General features: G+C 45.5%; 1 protein-coding gene across 1 annotated transcript in view; it reads left to right on the top strand.

The window, feature by feature from the left end:
• Window positions 1-10098, top strand: part of LOC139375776 (ZZ-type zinc finger-containing protein 3-like) — a 52901-nt gene extending 42803 nt beyond the window's left edge. Inside the window, exons 10-12 of the mRNA XM_071117617.1 lie at window positions 4702-4836; window positions 7214-7314; window positions 9954-10098. Of these exons, the coding sequence (XP_070973718.1) occupies window positions 4702-4836; window positions 7214-7314; window positions 9954-10098 (381 nt within the window). The remainder of the gene's footprint in view (window positions 1-4701; window positions 4837-7213; window positions 7315-9953) is intronic.
• The last annotated feature ends 8696 nt before the right edge of the window (window positions 10099-18794 follow it).

The following is an 18794-nucleotide window of genomic DNA, read 5'->3' as shown; positions in this document are numbered from 1 at the left end:
ACACACTGTCTGAATCAGTCTATGTAACACATTGTCTAAATCAGTCTATATGACACACTGTCTAAATCAGTCTATATGACACACTGTCTAAATCAGTCTATATGACACACTGTCTAAATCAGTCTATATAACACACTGCCTAAATCAGTCTATATAACACACTGTCTATATGACACACAGTCTAAATCAGTCTATATAACACACTGTCTAAATCAGTCTATATGACACACTGCCTAAATCAGTCTATATAACACACTGTCTAAATCAGTCTATATGACACACTGTCTAAATCAGTTTATATAACACACTGTCTATATAACACACTGTCTAAATCAGTCTATATGACACACTGTCTATATAACACACTGTCTAAATCAGTATTTATGACACACTGTCTAAATCAGTCTATATAACACACTGTCTAAATCAGTCTATATAACACACTGTCTAAATCAGTCTATATAACACACTGTCTATATAACACACTGTCTAAATCAGTCTATATAACACACTGTCTAAATCAGTCTATATAACACACTGTCTAAATCAGTCTATATAACACACTGTCTAAATCAGTCTATATAACACACTGTCTGAATCAGTCTATATGACACACTGTCTAAATCAGTCTATATGACACACTGTCTAAATCAGTCTATAAAACACAGTCTAAATCAGTCTATGACACAGTCTAAATCAGTCTATATAACCACACTGTCTATATAACACACTGTCTAAATCAGTCTATATAACACACTGTCTATATACCACACTGTCTAAATCAGTCTATATGACACACTGTCTGAATCAGTCTATGTAACACATTGTCTAAATCAGTCTATATGACACACTGTCTAAATCAGTCTATATGACACACTGTCTAAATCAGTCTATATGACACACTGTCTAAATCAGTCTATATAACACACTGCCTAAATCAGTCTATATAACACACTGTCTATATGACACACAGTCTAAATCAGTCTATATAACACACTGTCTAAATCAGTCTATATGACACACTGCCTAAATCAGTCTATATAACACACTGTCTATATAACACACTGTCTATATGACACACTGTCTAAATCAGTCTATATAACACACAGTCTAAATCAGTCTATATAACACACTGTCTAAATCAGTCTATAAGACACACTGTCTGAATCAGTCTATGTAACACATTGTCTAAATCAGTCTATATAACACACTGTCTATATAACACACTGTCTAAATCAGTCTATATAACACACTGTCTAAATCAGTCTATAAAACACACTGTCTAAATCAGTCTATATGACACACTGTCTAAATCTGTCGAACCTAAACTATACCAAAACTGAACCTAAACTATACCAAAACTGAACCTAAACTGAACCTAAACTATACCAAAACTGAACCTAAACTGTACCAAAACTGAACCTAAACTATACCAAAACTGAACCTAAACTGTACCAAAACTGAACCTAAACTATACCAAAACTGAACCTAAACTATACCAAAACTGAACCTAAACTGTACCAAAACTGAACCTAAACTATACCAAAACTGAACCTAAACTGAACCTAAACTGAACCTAAACTATACCAAAACTGAACCTAAACTGAATCTAAACTATACCAAAACTGAACCTAAACTGAACCTAAACTGAACCTAAACTATACCAAAACTGAACCTAAACTATACCAAAACTGAACCTAAACTGAACCTAAACTGAACCTAAACTATACCAAAACTGAACCTAAACTATACCAAAACTGAACCTAAACTGAACCTAAACTATACCAAAACTGAACCTAAACTATACCAAAACTGAACCTAAACTGTACCAAAACTGAACCTAAACTATACCAAAACTGAACCTAAACTGTACCAAAACTGAACCTAAACTATACCAAAACTGAACCTAAACTGAACCTAAACTATACCAAAACATATAACAGCAGATGAAGTAAAGTATGACGGTAGAAAGGGGGAGAATGGGTGAGTTGATGCTGAGGGGAAGTGAACAATACATAATTATATAATCACTGATTGTGAATAAAGAACAGGGTCATTCTATTGTACTGATCCATTGTAATTGTAATCTCTATATGGTGTGTACCCTCTATCAGTCCACCTAATCCAAGCTGTTTTATCAGTCTACTCTGGCCTGCTTGGAGTACACCGTGGGAGCATGTGGAATTTACAATGGCAGGAAGACCAAGAGGAATGGATGCACATGCTGAATGACAACAACTCAGATGGATGAAAGGATTCATGACATCTCTGAACATACTTCTGATTCTGAGCCTCAGCCTGAACCTCAGAGGCCTAAGACCCTATGCCGCCGAGGCCTAAGACCCTATGCCGCCGAGGCCTAAGACCCTATGCCGCCGAGGCCTAAGACCCTATGCCGTCGAGGCCTAAGACCCTATGCCGCCGAGGCCTAAGACCCTATGCCGCCGAGGCCTAAGACCCTATGCCGCCGAGGCCTAAGACCCTATGCCGCCGAGGCCTAAGACCCTATGCCGTCGAGGCCTAAGACCCTATGCCGCCGAGGCCTAAGACCCTATGCCGCCGAGGCCTAAGACCCTATGCCGCCGAGGCCTAAGACCCTATGCCGCCGAGGCCTAAGACCCTATGCCGCCGTGGCCCATGACCCTACGCCGCCGAGGCCCATGACCCTACGCCGCCGAGGCCCATGACCCTACGCCGCCGAGGCCCATGACCCTACGCCGCCGAGGCCTATGGGCAAAAAAGCCAGAACGGTGCGCACTGAGCTCTACCAAATGAAACGGTGAGATGGCAGTGCCTGGGATCAGATACTGGGGCTGAGACACTCAAGGAGACACTGTCTGGAATCAGGGACTGTACTGGGGCTGAGATGCACAAGGAGCAAGGAGACACTGTCTGTTGATAAATTGGAAGCATTAATTTCAATCCTGTATGTCTGTGGAGCATTCGGTGAAAGAGCGTGTGTATGGCAAGCTTCTGGTCAGACATGTAGGGGACACCTTTCTCCATCTGTTACCTCTGTTTTGACATGTAGGGGACACTCTGTTTTGACATTTAGGGGACACTCTGTTTTGACATTTAGGGGACACTCTGTTTTGACATGTAGGGGACACTCTGTTTTGACATTTAGGGGACACTCTGTTTTGACATTTAGGGGACACTCTGTTTTGACATGTAGGGGACACTCTGTTTTGACATTTAGGGGACACTCTGTTTTGACATTTAGGGGACACTCTGTTTTAACATGTAGGGGACACTCTGTTTTGACATGTAGGGGACACTCTGTTTTGACATGTAGGGGACACCTTTCTCCCTGTGTTACCACTGTTTTGATGATAAAGAAGCGAGAAGGCACTGCCTGGAAACAGACACATTCTGTTTCCAGACATGTTGTGTTTCATCGTTTTTACATATAGCCGACAGTAACATAAAGTTTATAAATGCTATTGAAAAAGACAGACAATGCGTAGTCTAATACTACCTAAGACCTTCATAAACACAACCAAATTATTATTTTTGTGAAAGCTTATGTCACATGTATTTATTAGACTGTTCGAATTTTTAGTTTATTTCACCTTTATTTAACCAGGTAGACCAGTTGAGAATGGTTAAGGGCGCTGTACTGCAGCGCCAGCTGTGCCACCAGAGACTCTGGGTTCGCGCCCATTGGCCGGTAGGGATATTCTTGTCTCATCGCACACCAGCGACTGCTATGGCAGGCCAGGTGCAGTGCGCGCTAACCAAGGTCGCCAAGTGCACGGTGTTTCCTCCGACACATTGGTGCGGCGGGCTTCCGGGTTGGATGCACGCTGTGTTAAGAAGCAGTGCGGCTGGTTGGGTTGTGTATCGGAGGACGCATGGCTTTCAACCTTCGTCTTTCCCGAGCCTGTACGGGAGTTGTAGCGATGAGACAAGATAGTAGCTACTACAACAATTGGATACCATGAAATTGGGGAGAAAAAGGGGTAAAAATTTAAATAAATAAAAAACAACAACACAGAGTTACACATAAACAAACGTACAGTCAATAACACAATAGAGAAAAAAATATATGTACAGTGTATGCAAATGAGGTAAGATTAGGGAGGTAAGGCAATAAATAGGTCGTAGTGGCGAAGTAATTACAATTTAAACACTGGAGTGATGGATGTGCAGAAGATGAATGTGCAAGTAGAGATACTGGGGTGCAAAGGAGCAAGATAAAGAAATAAATACTGTATGGGGATGAGGTAGTTGGATGGGATATTTACAGGTGCAGTGATCTGTGAGCTGCTCTGACAGCTGGTGCTTAAAGCTAGTGAGCGAGATATGAGTCTCCAGCTTCAGGGATTTTTGCAATTCGTTCCAGTCATTGGCAGCAGAGAACTGGAAGGAAAGGCAGCCAAAGAAGGAATTGGTTTTGGGGGTGACCAGTGAAATATACCTGCTGGAGCAAGTGCTACAGGTGGGTGTTGCTATGGTGATCAGTGAGCTGAGATCAGGTGGAGCTTTACCTTGCAAAGAATGTTGCAGTCAGAATGACAGCTGGTTAGCTTGAAGGGGGTTCTGACAAGGCCGTGCCTTTCTAGTGGTAAAGGAATGTCACTACAAGGAGTCAGACTTTATCGGTTACAGGGTCTGCATGCTCCTTAGAAACCTCACTGTCAGTGTTAGTCTGTGATAGTTTGTGTGTGTGTGTTTTCGTGTGTGTGTGTGTTTCTCCAGGATGAGGAGGGTGTACCTGTGGAGTTGAGACACCTGCCGGAGTACAAGGAGCTTCTGGAGCTGAAGAGAATGAAGAAACACAAACTGCAGGAGATCCAGGCTGAGAGTAGCATGGCCCTGCACCATGGATACAAGGTACACACATCACCGTGGATACAAGGTACACACATCACCGTGGATACAAGGTACACACATCACCGTGGATACAAGGTACACACATCACCGTGGATACAACATACACACACCACCGTGGATACAACATACACACATCACCGTGGATACAAGGTACACACATCACCATGGATACAACATACACACACCACCATTGGCATTGCACCATGGATACAAGGTACACACATCACCGTGGATACAAGGTACACACATCACCATGGATACAAGGTACACACATCACCATGGATACAAGGTAGTGGTTAATCAGCTTTCATACGGGCTTCAAGCTATATCTACTGATTATCTACCCACGTGTCTCTGCTGTCCGCTGGAATGTACAGGTACCTGCCAGAGTAAAGGAAACACTTGAGTAAATGAGGGTTCTGATGGCTCTGTTATGGTGTGAGGTGCGTTTTCCTGCCGTGGTTCAGGTCCACTCAACCCCTTAGAGGGCAAGGTAAACGCCAGTAAATTCACAGCCGTTGTGAGTGATCACCTTCGACCTTATGGCGAAGCAGTTCTATCCAGATGGGAGTGGTCTCTTTTAGGATGACAACGCCCCCCATCCACAGGGCACCAGTGGTCACTGACTCAAAGAACTCAATCCAATTGAACACTTGAGACAGTGTTTTCCACCACCATCAACAAAACACCAAATGATGGAATTTCTCCACGGCAGAACGGTGTCACATCCCTCCAATAGAGTTCCAGACACCTGTAGAATCTATACCGAGGTGTGTTGAATCTGTTCTGGTGGTGACCCAACACCCTATCAAGACACCTGTAGAATCTATACCGAGGTGTGTTGAATCTGTTCTGGTGGTGACCCAACACCCTATCAAGACACCTGTAGAATCTATACCAAGGTGTGTTGAATCTGTTCTGGTGGTGGCCCAACACCCTATCAAGACACCTGTAGAATCTATAACGAGGTGTGTTGAATCTGTTCTGGTGGTGACCCAACACCCTATCAAGACACCTGTAGAATCTATACCGAGGTGTGTTGAATCTGTTCTGGTGGTGACCCAACACCCTATCAAGACACCTGTAGAATCTATACCGAGGTGTGTTGAATCTGTTCTGGTGGTGACCCAACACCCTATCAAGACACCTGTAGAATCTATACCAAGGTGTGTTGAATCTGTTCTGGTGGTGACCCAACACCCTAGTGTAACTCTGTCTGTGTCCTTAGCTAGCTAACTCTCTCTCCTTAGTGTAATGTGTGCTAGCTAACTCTCTCTCCTTAGTGTAATGTGTGCTAGCTAACTCTCTCTCCTTAGTGTAATGTGTGCTAGCTAACTCTCTCTCCTTAGTGTAATGTGTGCTAGCTAACTCTCTCTCCTTAGTGTAATGTGTGCTAGCTAACTCTCTCTCCTTAGTGTAATGTGTGCTAGCTAACTCTCTCTCCTTAGTGTAATGTGTGCTAGCTAACTCTCTCTCCTTAGTGTAATGTGTGCTAGCTAACTCTCTCTCCTTAGTGTAACGTGTGCTAGCTAACTCTCTCTCCTTAGTGTAATGTGTGCTAGCTAACTCTCTCTCCTTAGTGTAATGTGTGCTAGCTAACTCTCTCTCCTTAGTGTAATGTGTGCTAGCTAACTCTCTCTCCTTAGTGTAATGTGTGCTAGCTAACTCTCTCTCCTTAGTGTAATGTGTGCTAGCTAACTCTCTCTCCTTAGTGTAATGTGTGCTAGCTAACTCTCTCTCCTTAGTGTAATGTGTGCTAGCTAACTCTCTCTCCTTAGTGTAATGTGTGCTAGCTAACTCTCTCTCCTTAGTGTAATGTGTGCTAGCTAACTCTCTCTCCTTAGTATAATGTGTGCTAGCTAACTCTCTCTCCTTAGTATAATGTGTGCTAGCTAGCTAACTCTCTCCTTAGTGTAATGTGTGCTAGCTAACTCTCTCTCCTTAGTGTAATGTGTGCTAGCTAACTCTCTCTCCTTAGTGTAATGTGTGCTAGCTAACTCTCTCTCCTTAGTGTAATGTGTGCTAGCTAACTCTCTCTCCTTAGTGTAATGTGTGCTAGCTAACTCTCTCTCCTTAGTATAATGTGTGCTAGCTAACTCTCTCTCCTTAGTATAATGTGTGCTAGCTAGCTAACTCTCTCCTTAGTGTAATGTGTGCTAGCTAACTCTCTCCTTAGTGTAATGTGTGCTAGCTAACTCTCTCTCCTTAGTGTAATGTGTGCTAGCTAACTCTCTCTCCTTAGTGTAATGTGTGCTAGCTAACTCTCTCTCCTTAGTATAATGTGTGCTAGCTAGCTAACTCTCTCTCCTTAGTATAATGTCGTTTGACAAGTATTTTTTTAAAATCATCTGAGACTAGCTAATGTCTCTCTCTGCAGTGTGACGTGTGTGGTGTGGAGCCCATCCAGGGCGTGCGGTGGCATTGTCAGGACTGTCCCTCAGACAACGCTGTGGACTTCTGTTCCAACTGCTCCGACTGGTGAGTCCTGCCTGGCTGGGGCTCTGTTCAGTAGGCTAATGATTTTAAATGGAGTTAAACGGAGAGGTTTAACTCCCATTATATACCCTGCCTGCATCTTAATAGTTTTGTTCCTGGTGCAGTAGACAACTTCAGTTTCATTGATGCGTGTGTCAACGTATTTGGCTCGGGCTCTGTTCAGTATGCTTGAAACGTGTTAAAACTATTTTGAAAACACATGTAAAAATACATTGTGTGGGACATAACAATAATACCAGTTTACACCAGTAAAAAAAAAAAAAAAATGCCGCTAAGATGCAGGAAAAGTTTATTTTCACATTTTGAGTTAGTTCATTGATGCATGTGCATCAAGTTGCCAGTTTTCAGTTGCCATGATTGACATGTCTGAACCCTGTTCCCACCTCCAGCCTGTGCAAGACAGGAAGTAAGTCCCCTCGTAGCTTCCTACGCCGGCATAGCAGCCTTGTTGCGTATGCTGTTGATCTCTGTGTTAACTGTTTCATCGTTGTGTATTAACCCATAATTCCTCTGTTTTTCCCCCACCACGGTACAAGAAATGTGTTATAGTGTTGACGTTTTGTCTTCTATACTACTTAACAGTTGCAGACAAATATATTGGCACCCCCTGTTGCATTTTTCTTAAATAGTTCTCTATTCATTTCAGAACAGTCCAGCATTTCTTCTTGAACCATTCCTGGGTGCTTCTAAACTCAGCATTAAAAGAAACATCCTCTCACTGTCAACTGCGTTTATTTTCAGCAATCTTAACATGTGTAAATATTTGTATGAACATAAGATTCTACAACTGAGACATAAACTGAACAAGTTCCACAGACATGTGACTAACAGAAATGGAATAATGTGTCCCTGAACAAAGGGGGGGTCAAAATCAACAGTAACAGTCAGTATCTGGTGTGGCCACCAGCTGCATTAAGTGCATCCCATGGACTGCACCAGATTTGACAGTTCTTGCTGTGAGATGTTACCCCACTCTTCCACCAAGGCACCTGCAAGTACCCGGACATTTCTGGGGGGAATGGCCCTAGCCCTCACCCTCTGATCCAACAGGTCCCAGACGTGCTCAATGGGATTGAGATCTGGGCTCTTCACTGGCCATGGCAGAACACTGACATTCCTGTCTTGCAAGAAATCATGCACAGAACGAGCAGTATGGCTGGTGGCATTGTCATGCTGAGGGTCATGTCAGGATGAGCCTGCAGGAAGGGTACCACATGAGGGAGGAGGATGTCTTCCCTGTAACGCACAGCGTTGAGATTACCTGCAATGACAACAAGCTCAGTCCGATGATGCTGTGACACACCGCCCCAGACCATGACGGACCCTCCAAATCCATCCCGCTCCAGAGCACAGGCCTCGGTGTAACGCTCATTCCTTCGACGATAAACGCAAATCCAACAATCACCCCTGGTGAGACAAAACCGCGACTCGTCAGTGAAGAGCACTTTTTGCCAATCCTGTCTGGTCCAGCGATGGTGGGTTTGTGCCCCTAGGTAACGTTGTTGCCGGTGATGTCTGGTGAGGACCTGCCTTACAACAGGCCTACAAGCCCTCAGTCCAGCCTCTCTCAACCTGTTACGGACAGTCTGAGCACTGATGGAGGGTTCCTTGTGTAACTCGGGCAGTTGTTGTTGCCATCCTGTACCTGTCCCGCAGGTGTGATGTTCAGATGTACCAATTCTGTGCAGTTGTTGTTACACGTGGTCTGCCACTGAGAGGACGATCAGCTGTCCGTCCTGTCTCCCTGTAGCTCTGTCTTAGGCGTCTCACAGTACGGACATTGCAATTTATTGCCCTGGACACATCTGCAGTCCTCATACCTCCTAGCAGCATGCCTAAGGCACGTTTACGCAGATGAGCAGGGACTCTGGGCATCTTTCTTTTGGTGTTTTTCATAGTCAGTAGTAAGTTTTCATAATTGTGACCTTAATTGCCTACCGTCTGTAAGCTCTTAGTGTCTTAACGACCGTTCCACAGGTGCATGTTCATTAATTGTTTATGGTTCATTGAACAAGCATTGGGAAACAGTGTTTAAACCCTTTACAATGAAGATCTGTGAAGTTATATGGATTTTTACGAATTATCTTTGAAAGACAGGGTCCTGAAAAAGGGACGTTTATGTGTTTGAGGGTGTCCTCCTACTGGAAGACCCACAACCTTCAACAGAGACACAGTTTTGGACACTTGGTTGAACAGAGAAGAATCCTGATCTGAATCACATTCATAACAAGATCTGACAACAGCAGTTGGTGGAGGGCACCCCTCTAACATTGGAAGAATTAGTTTTTGTTTGCTGCTGAAGAGTGGGACAAATGTCCAAAAGAAAAGTGCTCATTGCTACAAGAATAATTTGTCTGCAGTTCCCTTGATCAAGTACCAGCTCTGCGGTGCCACTACATTTGTCCGTGCCATTTGTCTTTAAGTTTACAATTTTAATTTAGAAAAATAGAGTTTACAAAAAATAAAAAGGACCGATAGCAAGGTGACCAACTTACTAGAGAAGAAATTGGGAATTATTTAAGAGAAGTACAAGGGTGTCAATATATTTGGCCACAACTGTATCGGTGGAATCCTTTTCCCAATCCATGAACCTGTATTTCCCCTGTGTTTACCTCCTCCAGCCTGTACAAGACAGAGAGCCACCTGCCCAGCCACCATCTGGAGCCTGTCCATCACCATGAGACCTTCCTAGACAGGGACTACTGTCTGGCTCAGACCCCTGGATATAACTACCTGGATCCCAACTACTACCCTGCTAACAGATGACAGCGTGGCCCCTAATCTCAGCCCTGGGTCATAGCTACAGACTCCGAGCCTCCTGGTCCAGCCCTGGGGCCATAGTTTCAGCTACACCGAGCGGCTCCTTCCTGGTCCAGCCCTGGGGCCACAGTTTCAGAGGCCCTCAGCCAGCCAGCCAGCCAGCCAGCCCCAGGCTGAGCTCACTCTACAGAAGCCTCCAACCTGCAGGCCACACTGGGTATGGCTCCAGACCTCGAGAACCTAGACAGCTCTCAGTCCAGCTACCCTGCTCACCTCACCCCACTAGCCCAGCAGGATGGCAGGCATTGGGTCTCTGACGGCAGGCTGTGGTGGGGGGGGGGGGGGGTTACCGTAACGACCAAACAAAGGAACATAATGGAAATAGAAAAAACACTATTTAAAATTACATTTAAAAAAACTGAAAAAGGCACACCGACATTCCCGGGTGCCGAGACAGAAGAGGGTCCTCCCTCCTCCCTCCTCTACTCCTCCCTCCTCTACTCCTCCCTCCTCTACTCCTCTACTCCTCTACTCCTCTACTCCTCCCTCCTCTACTCCTCTACTCCTCTACTCCTCCCTCCTCTACTCCTCTACTCCTCTACTCCTCCCTCCTCTACTCCTCTACTCCTCTACTCCTCTACTCCTCCCTCCTCTACTCCTCTACTCCTCTACTCCTCCCTCCTCTACTCCTCCCTCCTCTACTCCTCCCTCCTCTACTCCTCTACTCCTCTACTCCTCCCTCCTCTACTCCTCTACTCCTCCCTCCTCTACTCCTCTACTCCTCCCTCCTCTACTCCTCTACTCCTCTACTCCTCCCTCCTCTACTCCTCTACTCCTCTACTCCTCCCTCCTCTACTCCTCTACTCCTCCCTCCTCTACTCCTCTACTCCTCCCTCCTCTACTCCTCTACTCCTCCCTCCTCTACTCCTCTACTCCTCTACTCCTCTACTCCTCTACTCCTCCCTCCTCTACTCCTCTACTCCTCCCTCCTCTACTCCTCTACTCCTCCCTCCTCTACTCCTCTACTCCTCTACTCCTCCCTCCTCTACTCCTCTACTCCTCCCTCCTCTACTCCTCCCTCCTCTACTCCTCTACTCCTCCCTCCTCTACTCCTCCCTCCTCTACTCCTCTACTCCTCTACTCCTCTACTCCTCCCTCCTCTACTCCTCCCTCCTCTACTCCTCTACTCCTCCCTCCTCTACACCTCTACTCCTCTACTCCTCCCTCCTCTACTCCTCTACTCCTCCCTCCTCTACTCCTCCCTCCTCTACTCCTCCCTCCTCTACTCCTCTACTCCTCCCTCCTCTACTCCTCTACTCCTCTACTCCTCTACTCCTCCCTCCTCTACTCCTCTACTCCTCTACTCCTCCCTCCTCTACTCCTCTACTCCTCTACTCCTCCCTCCTCTACTCCTCTACTCCTCCCTCCTCTACTCCTCCCTCCTCTACTCCTCTACTCCTCCCTCCTCTACTCCTCTACTCCTCCCTCCTCTACTCCTCTACTCCTCTACTCCTCTACTCCTCCCTCCTCTACTCCTCCCTCCTCTACTCCTCTACTCCTCCCTCCTCTACTCCTCTACTCCTCCCTCCTCTACTCCTCTACTCCTCTACTCCTCCCTCCTCTACTCCTCTACTCCTCCCTCCTCTACTCCTCCCTCCTCTACTCCTCCCTCCTCTACTCCTCTACTCCTCCCTCCTCTACTCCTCTACTCCTCCCTCCTCTACTCCTCTACTCCTCTACTCCTCTACTCCTCCCTCCTCTACTCCTCCCTCCTCTACTCCTCTACTCCTCCCTCCTCTACTCCTCTACTCCTCTACTCCTCCCTCCTCTACTCCTCCCTCCTCTACTCCTCTACTCCTCCCTCCTCTACTCCTCTACTCCTCTACTCCTCCCTCCTCTACTCCTCTACTCCTCCCTCCTCTACTCCTCCCTCCTCTACTCCTCTACTCCTCTACTCCTCTACTCCTCTACTCCTCCCTCCTCTACTCCTCTACTCCTCCCTCCTCTACTCCTCTACTCCTCCCTCCTCTACTCCTCTACTCCTCTACTCCTCTACTCCTCCCTCCTCTACTCCTCCCTCCTCTACTCCTCTACTCCTCTACTCCTCCCTCCTCTACTCCTCTACTCCTCCCTCCTCTACTCCTCTACTCCTCCCTCCTCTACTCCTCTACTCCTCTACTCCTCCCTCCTCTACTCCTCTACTCCTCTACTCCTCCCTCCTCTACTCCTCTACTCCTCCCTCCTCTACTCCTCTACTCCTCCCTCCTCTACTCCTCTACTCCTCCCTCCTCTACTCCTCTACTCCTCCCTCCTCTACTCCTCTACTCCTCTACTCCTCCCTCCTCTACTCCTCTACTCCTCCCTCCTCTACTCCTCTACTCCTCTACACCTCCCTCCTCTACTCCTCCCTCCTCTACTCCTCTACTCCTCTACTCCTCTACTCCTCTACTCCTCTACTCCTCCCTCCTCTACTCCTCCCTCATCTACTCCTCTACTCCTCTACTCCTCCCTCCTCTACTCCTCTACGCCTCTACTCCTCCCTCCTCTACTCCTCTACTCCTCTACTCCTCCCTCCTCTACTCCTCCCTCCTCTACTCCTCCCTACTCTTCTCCACCTCCCTCCTCTACTCCTCCCTCCTCTTCTCCTGCTCTCCTCCCTCCTCTACTCCTCTACTCCTCCCTCCTCTACTCCTCCCTCCTCTTCTCCTGCTCTCCTCCCTTCTCTTCTCCACCTCCCTCCTCTACTCCTCCCTCCTCTTCTCCTGCTCTCCTCCCTTCTCTTCTCCACCTCCCTCCTCTACTCCTCCCTCCTCTTCTCCTGCTCTCCTCCCTTCTCTTCTCCACCTCCCTCCTCTACTCCTCTCTCCTGCTCTCCTCCCTTCTCTTCTCCACCTCCCTCCTCTTCTTCTTCTTCTCCACCTCCCTCCTCTTCTCCTCCCTCCTCCCTCCTCTTCTCTTCCCTCCTCTTCTCCTCCCTTCTCTTCTCCTCCTCCTCCTACTCTCGTCCCTTCCCTCCTCTTCTCCTCTCTTCCTCCTCCTCTCCTCCACCTGGTTTAGTGGGCCTACTACTATTCAGGGTCGTGTTCACCTAACAGAAGATAACTGACAAACGGGCAGGGACTACCTGACCTTTTTCGTTTTCTATTGCAAAACATTTTTCTACGTTTTGAACTAATGAATATGACCCTGACACTGGTGTGTGGTGGTATCAATGTTATGTTGATGAGAGGGAATATGTTCCTAGATGGGTAGATATCTGTATTTGAGTTGGTGGGGCCTGTTATGGAATATGGGTGGTGGGAGGAGCTTGGTGCCCATGAGAGGCATGTCTTTGATTCCTACCAGGTTTTTAAACCAATCACAGAACAAGATCTGCTGATGTAACCCACTCTCGGGTGTTGTCAGATGCAGCCATGGTTACGGACCCCTGATACTTCTCCACCTCACGTCTCCATGGTAACAGACCCCGATACAAGTGGCCGAAAGGCCATTTAACATGGACAGCGCCATTGAGGACTTACACCATTTTAATGTAGTTAAATAAATTAAGTTGGAGTCCAACCGGGTCATCAGGAGGAATCAGCCAATCGCGAAGAAGAAAATGTACTACTTCAAAATGGCCCTGCTCACCTATCATGGCACAGATACAAAGAGGAGCCATCTATCTATCTCTATGGGGTTCTCCAACCCTGTTCTTGGAGTCCTACTGTCTTGTAGGTATTTGCTCCAACCCTGATCTACCTGATATTAATAATTAGCTGGTTGATAAGATGAATCAGGTCAGTTACAACTGGGGTTGGAGTTAAAACCTACAGTAGGGTCTCTCCAGGAACAGGGTCGGAGTTAAAACCTACAGGAGGGTCTCTCTCCAGGACCAGGGTTGGAGTTAAAACCTACAGGAGGGTCTCTCTCCAGGAACAGGGTTGGAGTTAAAACCTACAGGAGGGTCTCTCTCCAGGAACAGGGTTGGAGTTAAAACCTACAGGAGGGTCTCTCTCCAGGACCAGGGTTGGAGTTAAAACCTACAGGAGGGTCTCTCTCCAGGACCAGGGTTGGAGTTAAAACCTACAGGAGGGTCTCTCTCCAGGAACAGGGTTGGAGTTAAAACCTACAGGAGGGTCTCTCTCCAGGACCAGGGTTGGAGTTAAAACCTACAGGAGGGTCTCTCTCCAGGAACAGGGTTGGAGTTAAAACCTACAGGAGGGTCTCTCTCCAGGAACAGGGTTGGAGTTAAAACCTACAGGAGGGTCTCTCTCCAGGAACAGGGTTGGAGTTAAAACCTACAGGAGGGTCTCTCTCCAGGAACAGGGTTGGAGTTAAAACCTACAGGAGGGTCTCTCTCCAGGAACAGGGTTGGAGTTAAAACCTACAGGAGGGTCTCTCTCCAGGAACAGGGTTGGAGACCCTTGTTCTAGATCCTCCATTAAAATATTGTATTTTTATGAACCTATTTAAAAACAACGAGAAGAATCGAGGAGGAGGTGGTGATTGTCTAGACCTAGGGGTTCTCATTCGTTCCTACTTCTTGTACGTTTTTTTTTTTTTTTTTTTTTTGCCCAGCTACACAGCTGATTCAAATCATCAAAGCTTGATGATGAGTTGGTCATTTGGGCTACACCCGGGAGGGGAGAAAGTAGGAACGAATGAGAGCCCCTAGGTCTAGAAGGGATACCGCTTTTATCAAAATGTAGTTTTCGAAGCAGGTTGGAAGAATTAACGTAGCAGGCTGTGAGAATTAGGTTAAATTACTTTGGACTTCAATTTCACAAGCTGTATCCCATCTAGACATGACTGTAGATTTGGTTGTTCTTGATGAGTAGACGCCATTTTGTATGGATTTTGTTTTGTTGTCTCCCCCCCCCCCCCCCCCCCCCCCCGCTTCAATATCTCTGTATAACGGTATGTTTTTAAATCATGTTAAACTGTTGAGGAGATCAGTGGAAATAAAAATGTGAAAATATAATTTCTACATCCGGAGAATCCTGCAGCATTCTTTGGTTTTGTTATGGGTGCCTCGGTAAATCGGTAAATGCCTCGGTAAACCGGTAAATGCCGTGGTAAACCGGTAAATGCCGTGGTAAACCGGTAAATGCCGTGGTAAACCGGTAAATGCCGTGGTAAATCGGTAAATGCCTCGGTAAACCGGTAAATGCCTCGGTAAACCGGTAAATGCCTCGGTAAACCGGTAAATGCCTCGGTAAACCGGTAAATGCCTCGGTAAATCGGTAAATGCCTCGGTAAACCGGTAAATGCCGTGGTAAACCGGTAAATGCCGTGGTAAACCGGTAAATGCCGTGGTAAACCGGTAAATGCCGTGGTAAATCGGTAAATGCCTCGGTAAACCGGTAAATGCCTCGGTAAACCGGTAAATGCCTCGGTAAACCGGTAAATGCCTCGGTAAACCGGTAAATGCCTCGGTAAACCGGTAAATGCCGTGGTAAACCGGTAAATGCCGTGGTAAATCGGTAAATGCCTCGGTAAACCGGTAAATGCCTCGGTAAATCGGTAAATGCCTCGGTAGGCAGTCATTTGTGACAAAACAAAACCATGTTGACTTTATTAATTGATTCTACATATCAGAGAATCTTTATTCCCGAGTTGACATTTGTTTACCATTATTTGACAAGTAATTATGTTAAGTCAATTATGGTCTCTTACAAACATAGCCCTGAGTTAAAGATTCACACGTCTAATATACGAAAGACCAAACACTAGTATTCTTTAAAAAAAAACACATTATTCAGTAAAGACAGTTAGCCACCAGGGGGCGCTGTTGTATTGGCTTTGACTGGTGGGCATGTTGGGCCCACATGGACAATAACTCCACATGGAGTTATTTATAAAATATACATTTTGTTTTAGCAAAGCATCTTATCTACTACCATCTCCTGTGGCATGATTTATGGTGCCATGACATCCACCATATTTGTTCAAGTAGAGTGGATGGAACACAGTGGGGTGGTGTACCTAATAAACTGGCCAGTGAGTGTATACAATAGGGTGGTGTACCTAATAAACTGGCCAGTGAGTGTATACAATAGGGTGGTGTACCTAATAAACTGGCTAGTGAGTGTATACAATCTGTAGAATATCATATACAATAGGATGGTGTATCTAATAAACGGGCCAGTTAGTGTATACAACAGGATGGTGTACCTAATAAACTGGCCAGTGAGTGTATACAATATATGATATACAATAGGATGGTGTGCCTAATAAACTGGCCAGTGAGTGTATACACTATGTAGAATATGATATACAATAGGATGGTGTGCCTAATAAACTGTCCAGTGAGTGTATACAATCTGTAGAATATGATATACAATAGGATGGTGTGCCTAATAAACTGGCCAGTGAGTGTATACAATCTGTAGAATATGATATACAATAGGATGGTGTGCCTAATAAACTGGCCAGTGAGTGTATACAATCTGTAGAATATGATATACAATAGGATGGTGTGCCTAATAAACTGGCCAGTGAGTGTATACAACAGGATGGTGTACCTAATAAACTGGCCAGTGAGTGTATACAACAGGATGGTGTACCTAATAAACTGGCCATTGAGTGTATACAATCTGTAGAATATCCCAAATACTGCACAAATAAGTCAGGAGTCCAGGTTTAGCAAAGGAACTGCCTTTATTAGACGTTAAGTATTGACTCAACAAGCGCTGTGACATTGTCTCTTATGACAAGAAGCTTGCAACCAGCTATATAGAATACAATGCAATAGTCTGTTAATAGTTTTTTGTTATATATATATATATATATATATTCAGTATGCTTCTAAAGTTTGGGCACAACTACTAATTCAAGGGTTTTCCTTTATTAAATTATTTTCTACATTGTAGACATCAAAACTATGAAATAACACATATGGAATCATGTAGTAACCAAAAAAGTGTTAAACTAATTTCTTTAACCTTTTATTTAAGTAGGCAAGTCAGTTAAGAACAAATTCGTATTTACAATGACGGCCTACACCGGCCAAATCCCCTCCCCTAACCCGAATGATGCTGAGACAATTGTGCGCCGCCCTATGGGATTCCCGATCACGGCCGGGTTGTGATACAGCCCGGGATCGAACCAGGGTCTGTAGTGAAGCCTCTATCACTGAGATGCAGTGCCTTAGATTTCTGTGCCAGATTCTTCAAAGTAGCCACCCTTCTCTCAAACAGCTTCACCTGGAATGCTTTTCCAACAGTCTTGAAGGAGTTCCCACATATGCTGAGCACTTGTTGGCTGCTTTTCCTTTGCTCTTTTTTAAATATATTTTATTTATTTATTTTACCTTTATTTAACCAGGTAGGCCAGTTGAGAACAAGTTCTCATTTACAACTGCGACCTGGCCAAGATAAAGCAAAGCAGTGCGACAAAACAACACAGAGTTACACATGGAATAAACAAAAGTACAGTCAATAACACAATAGAAATATCTGTATAGAGTGTGTGCAAATGAGGTAAGGAGGTAAGGCAATAAATAGGCCGTAGTGGCGAAATAAATACAATTTATCAATTAACACTGGAGTGATAGATGAGCAGATGAGGATGTGCAAGTAGAAATACTGGTGTGCAAAGAGCAGGAAAAATAAAATATGGGGATGAGGTAGGTAGTGGGTTGGATGGGCTATTTACAGATGGGCTATGTACAGCTGCAGCGATCGGTAAGCTGCTCTGACAGCCGATGCTTGAAGTTAGTGAGGGAGATATAAGTCTCCAACTTCAGTGATTGTTTTGCAATTTGTTCCAGTCGTTGGCAGCAGAGAACTGGAAGGAAAGCGGCCAAAGGAGGTGTTGGCTTTGGGGATGACCAGTGAAATATACCTGCTGGAGCGCGTGCTACGGGTGGGTGTTGTTATTGTGACCAGTGAGCTGAGATAAGGCAGAGCTTTACCTTGCAAAGACTTATAGATGACCTGGAGCCAGTGGGTTTGGCGACAAATATTTAGCGATGACCAGCCGAGAGCATACAGGTCGCAGTGGTGGGTCGTATATGGGGCTTTGGTGACAAAATGGATGACACTGTGATAGACTGCATCCAATTTGCTGAATAGAGTGTTGGAGGCTAATTCGTAAATGACATCGCCGAAGTCAAGGATTGGCGGGACAGTCAGTTTTACGAGTGTATATTTGGCAGCATGAGTGAAGGAGGCTTTTTTGCGAAATAGGAAGCTGATTCTAGATTTAATTTTGGATTGGAGATGTTTAATATGAGTCTGGAAGGAGAGTTTACAGTCTAGCCAGACACCTAGGTATTTATAGTTATCCACATATTCTAAATCAGAACCGTCCAGAGTAGTGATGCTGGACGGGCGGGCAGGTGCAGGCAGCAATCGGTTGAAGAGCATGCATTTAGTTTTACTTGCGTTTAAGAGCAGTTGGAGGCCACGGAAGGAGTGTTGTATGGCGTTGAAGCTCGGTTGGAGGTTTGATAACACAGTGTCCAAAGAAGGGCCAGATCTATACAGAATGGTGTCGTCTGCGTAGAGGTGGATCAGAGAATCACCAGCAGCAAGAGCTACAGTGGGGCAAAAAAGTATTTAGTCAGCCACCAATTGTGCAAGTTCTCCCACTTAAAAAGATGAGAGAGGCCTGTAATTTTCATCATAGGTACACTTCAACTATGACAGACAAAATGAGAAGAAAAAAAATCCGGAAAATCACATTGTAAGATTTTTTATGAATTTATTTGCAAATTA

Source organism: Oncorhynchus clarkii, chromosome 20, assembly GCF_045791955.1.
Source record: "Oncorhynchus clarkii lewisi isolate Uvic-CL-2024 chromosome 20, UVic_Ocla_1.0, whole genome shotgun sequence".
NCBI lineage: Eukaryota > Metazoa > Chordata > Actinopteri > Salmoniformes > Salmonidae > Oncorhynchus > Oncorhynchus clarkii.
Note: the sequence above shows the minus strand (reverse complement) of the source record. Positions and strands in the feature narration are given on the sequence as shown.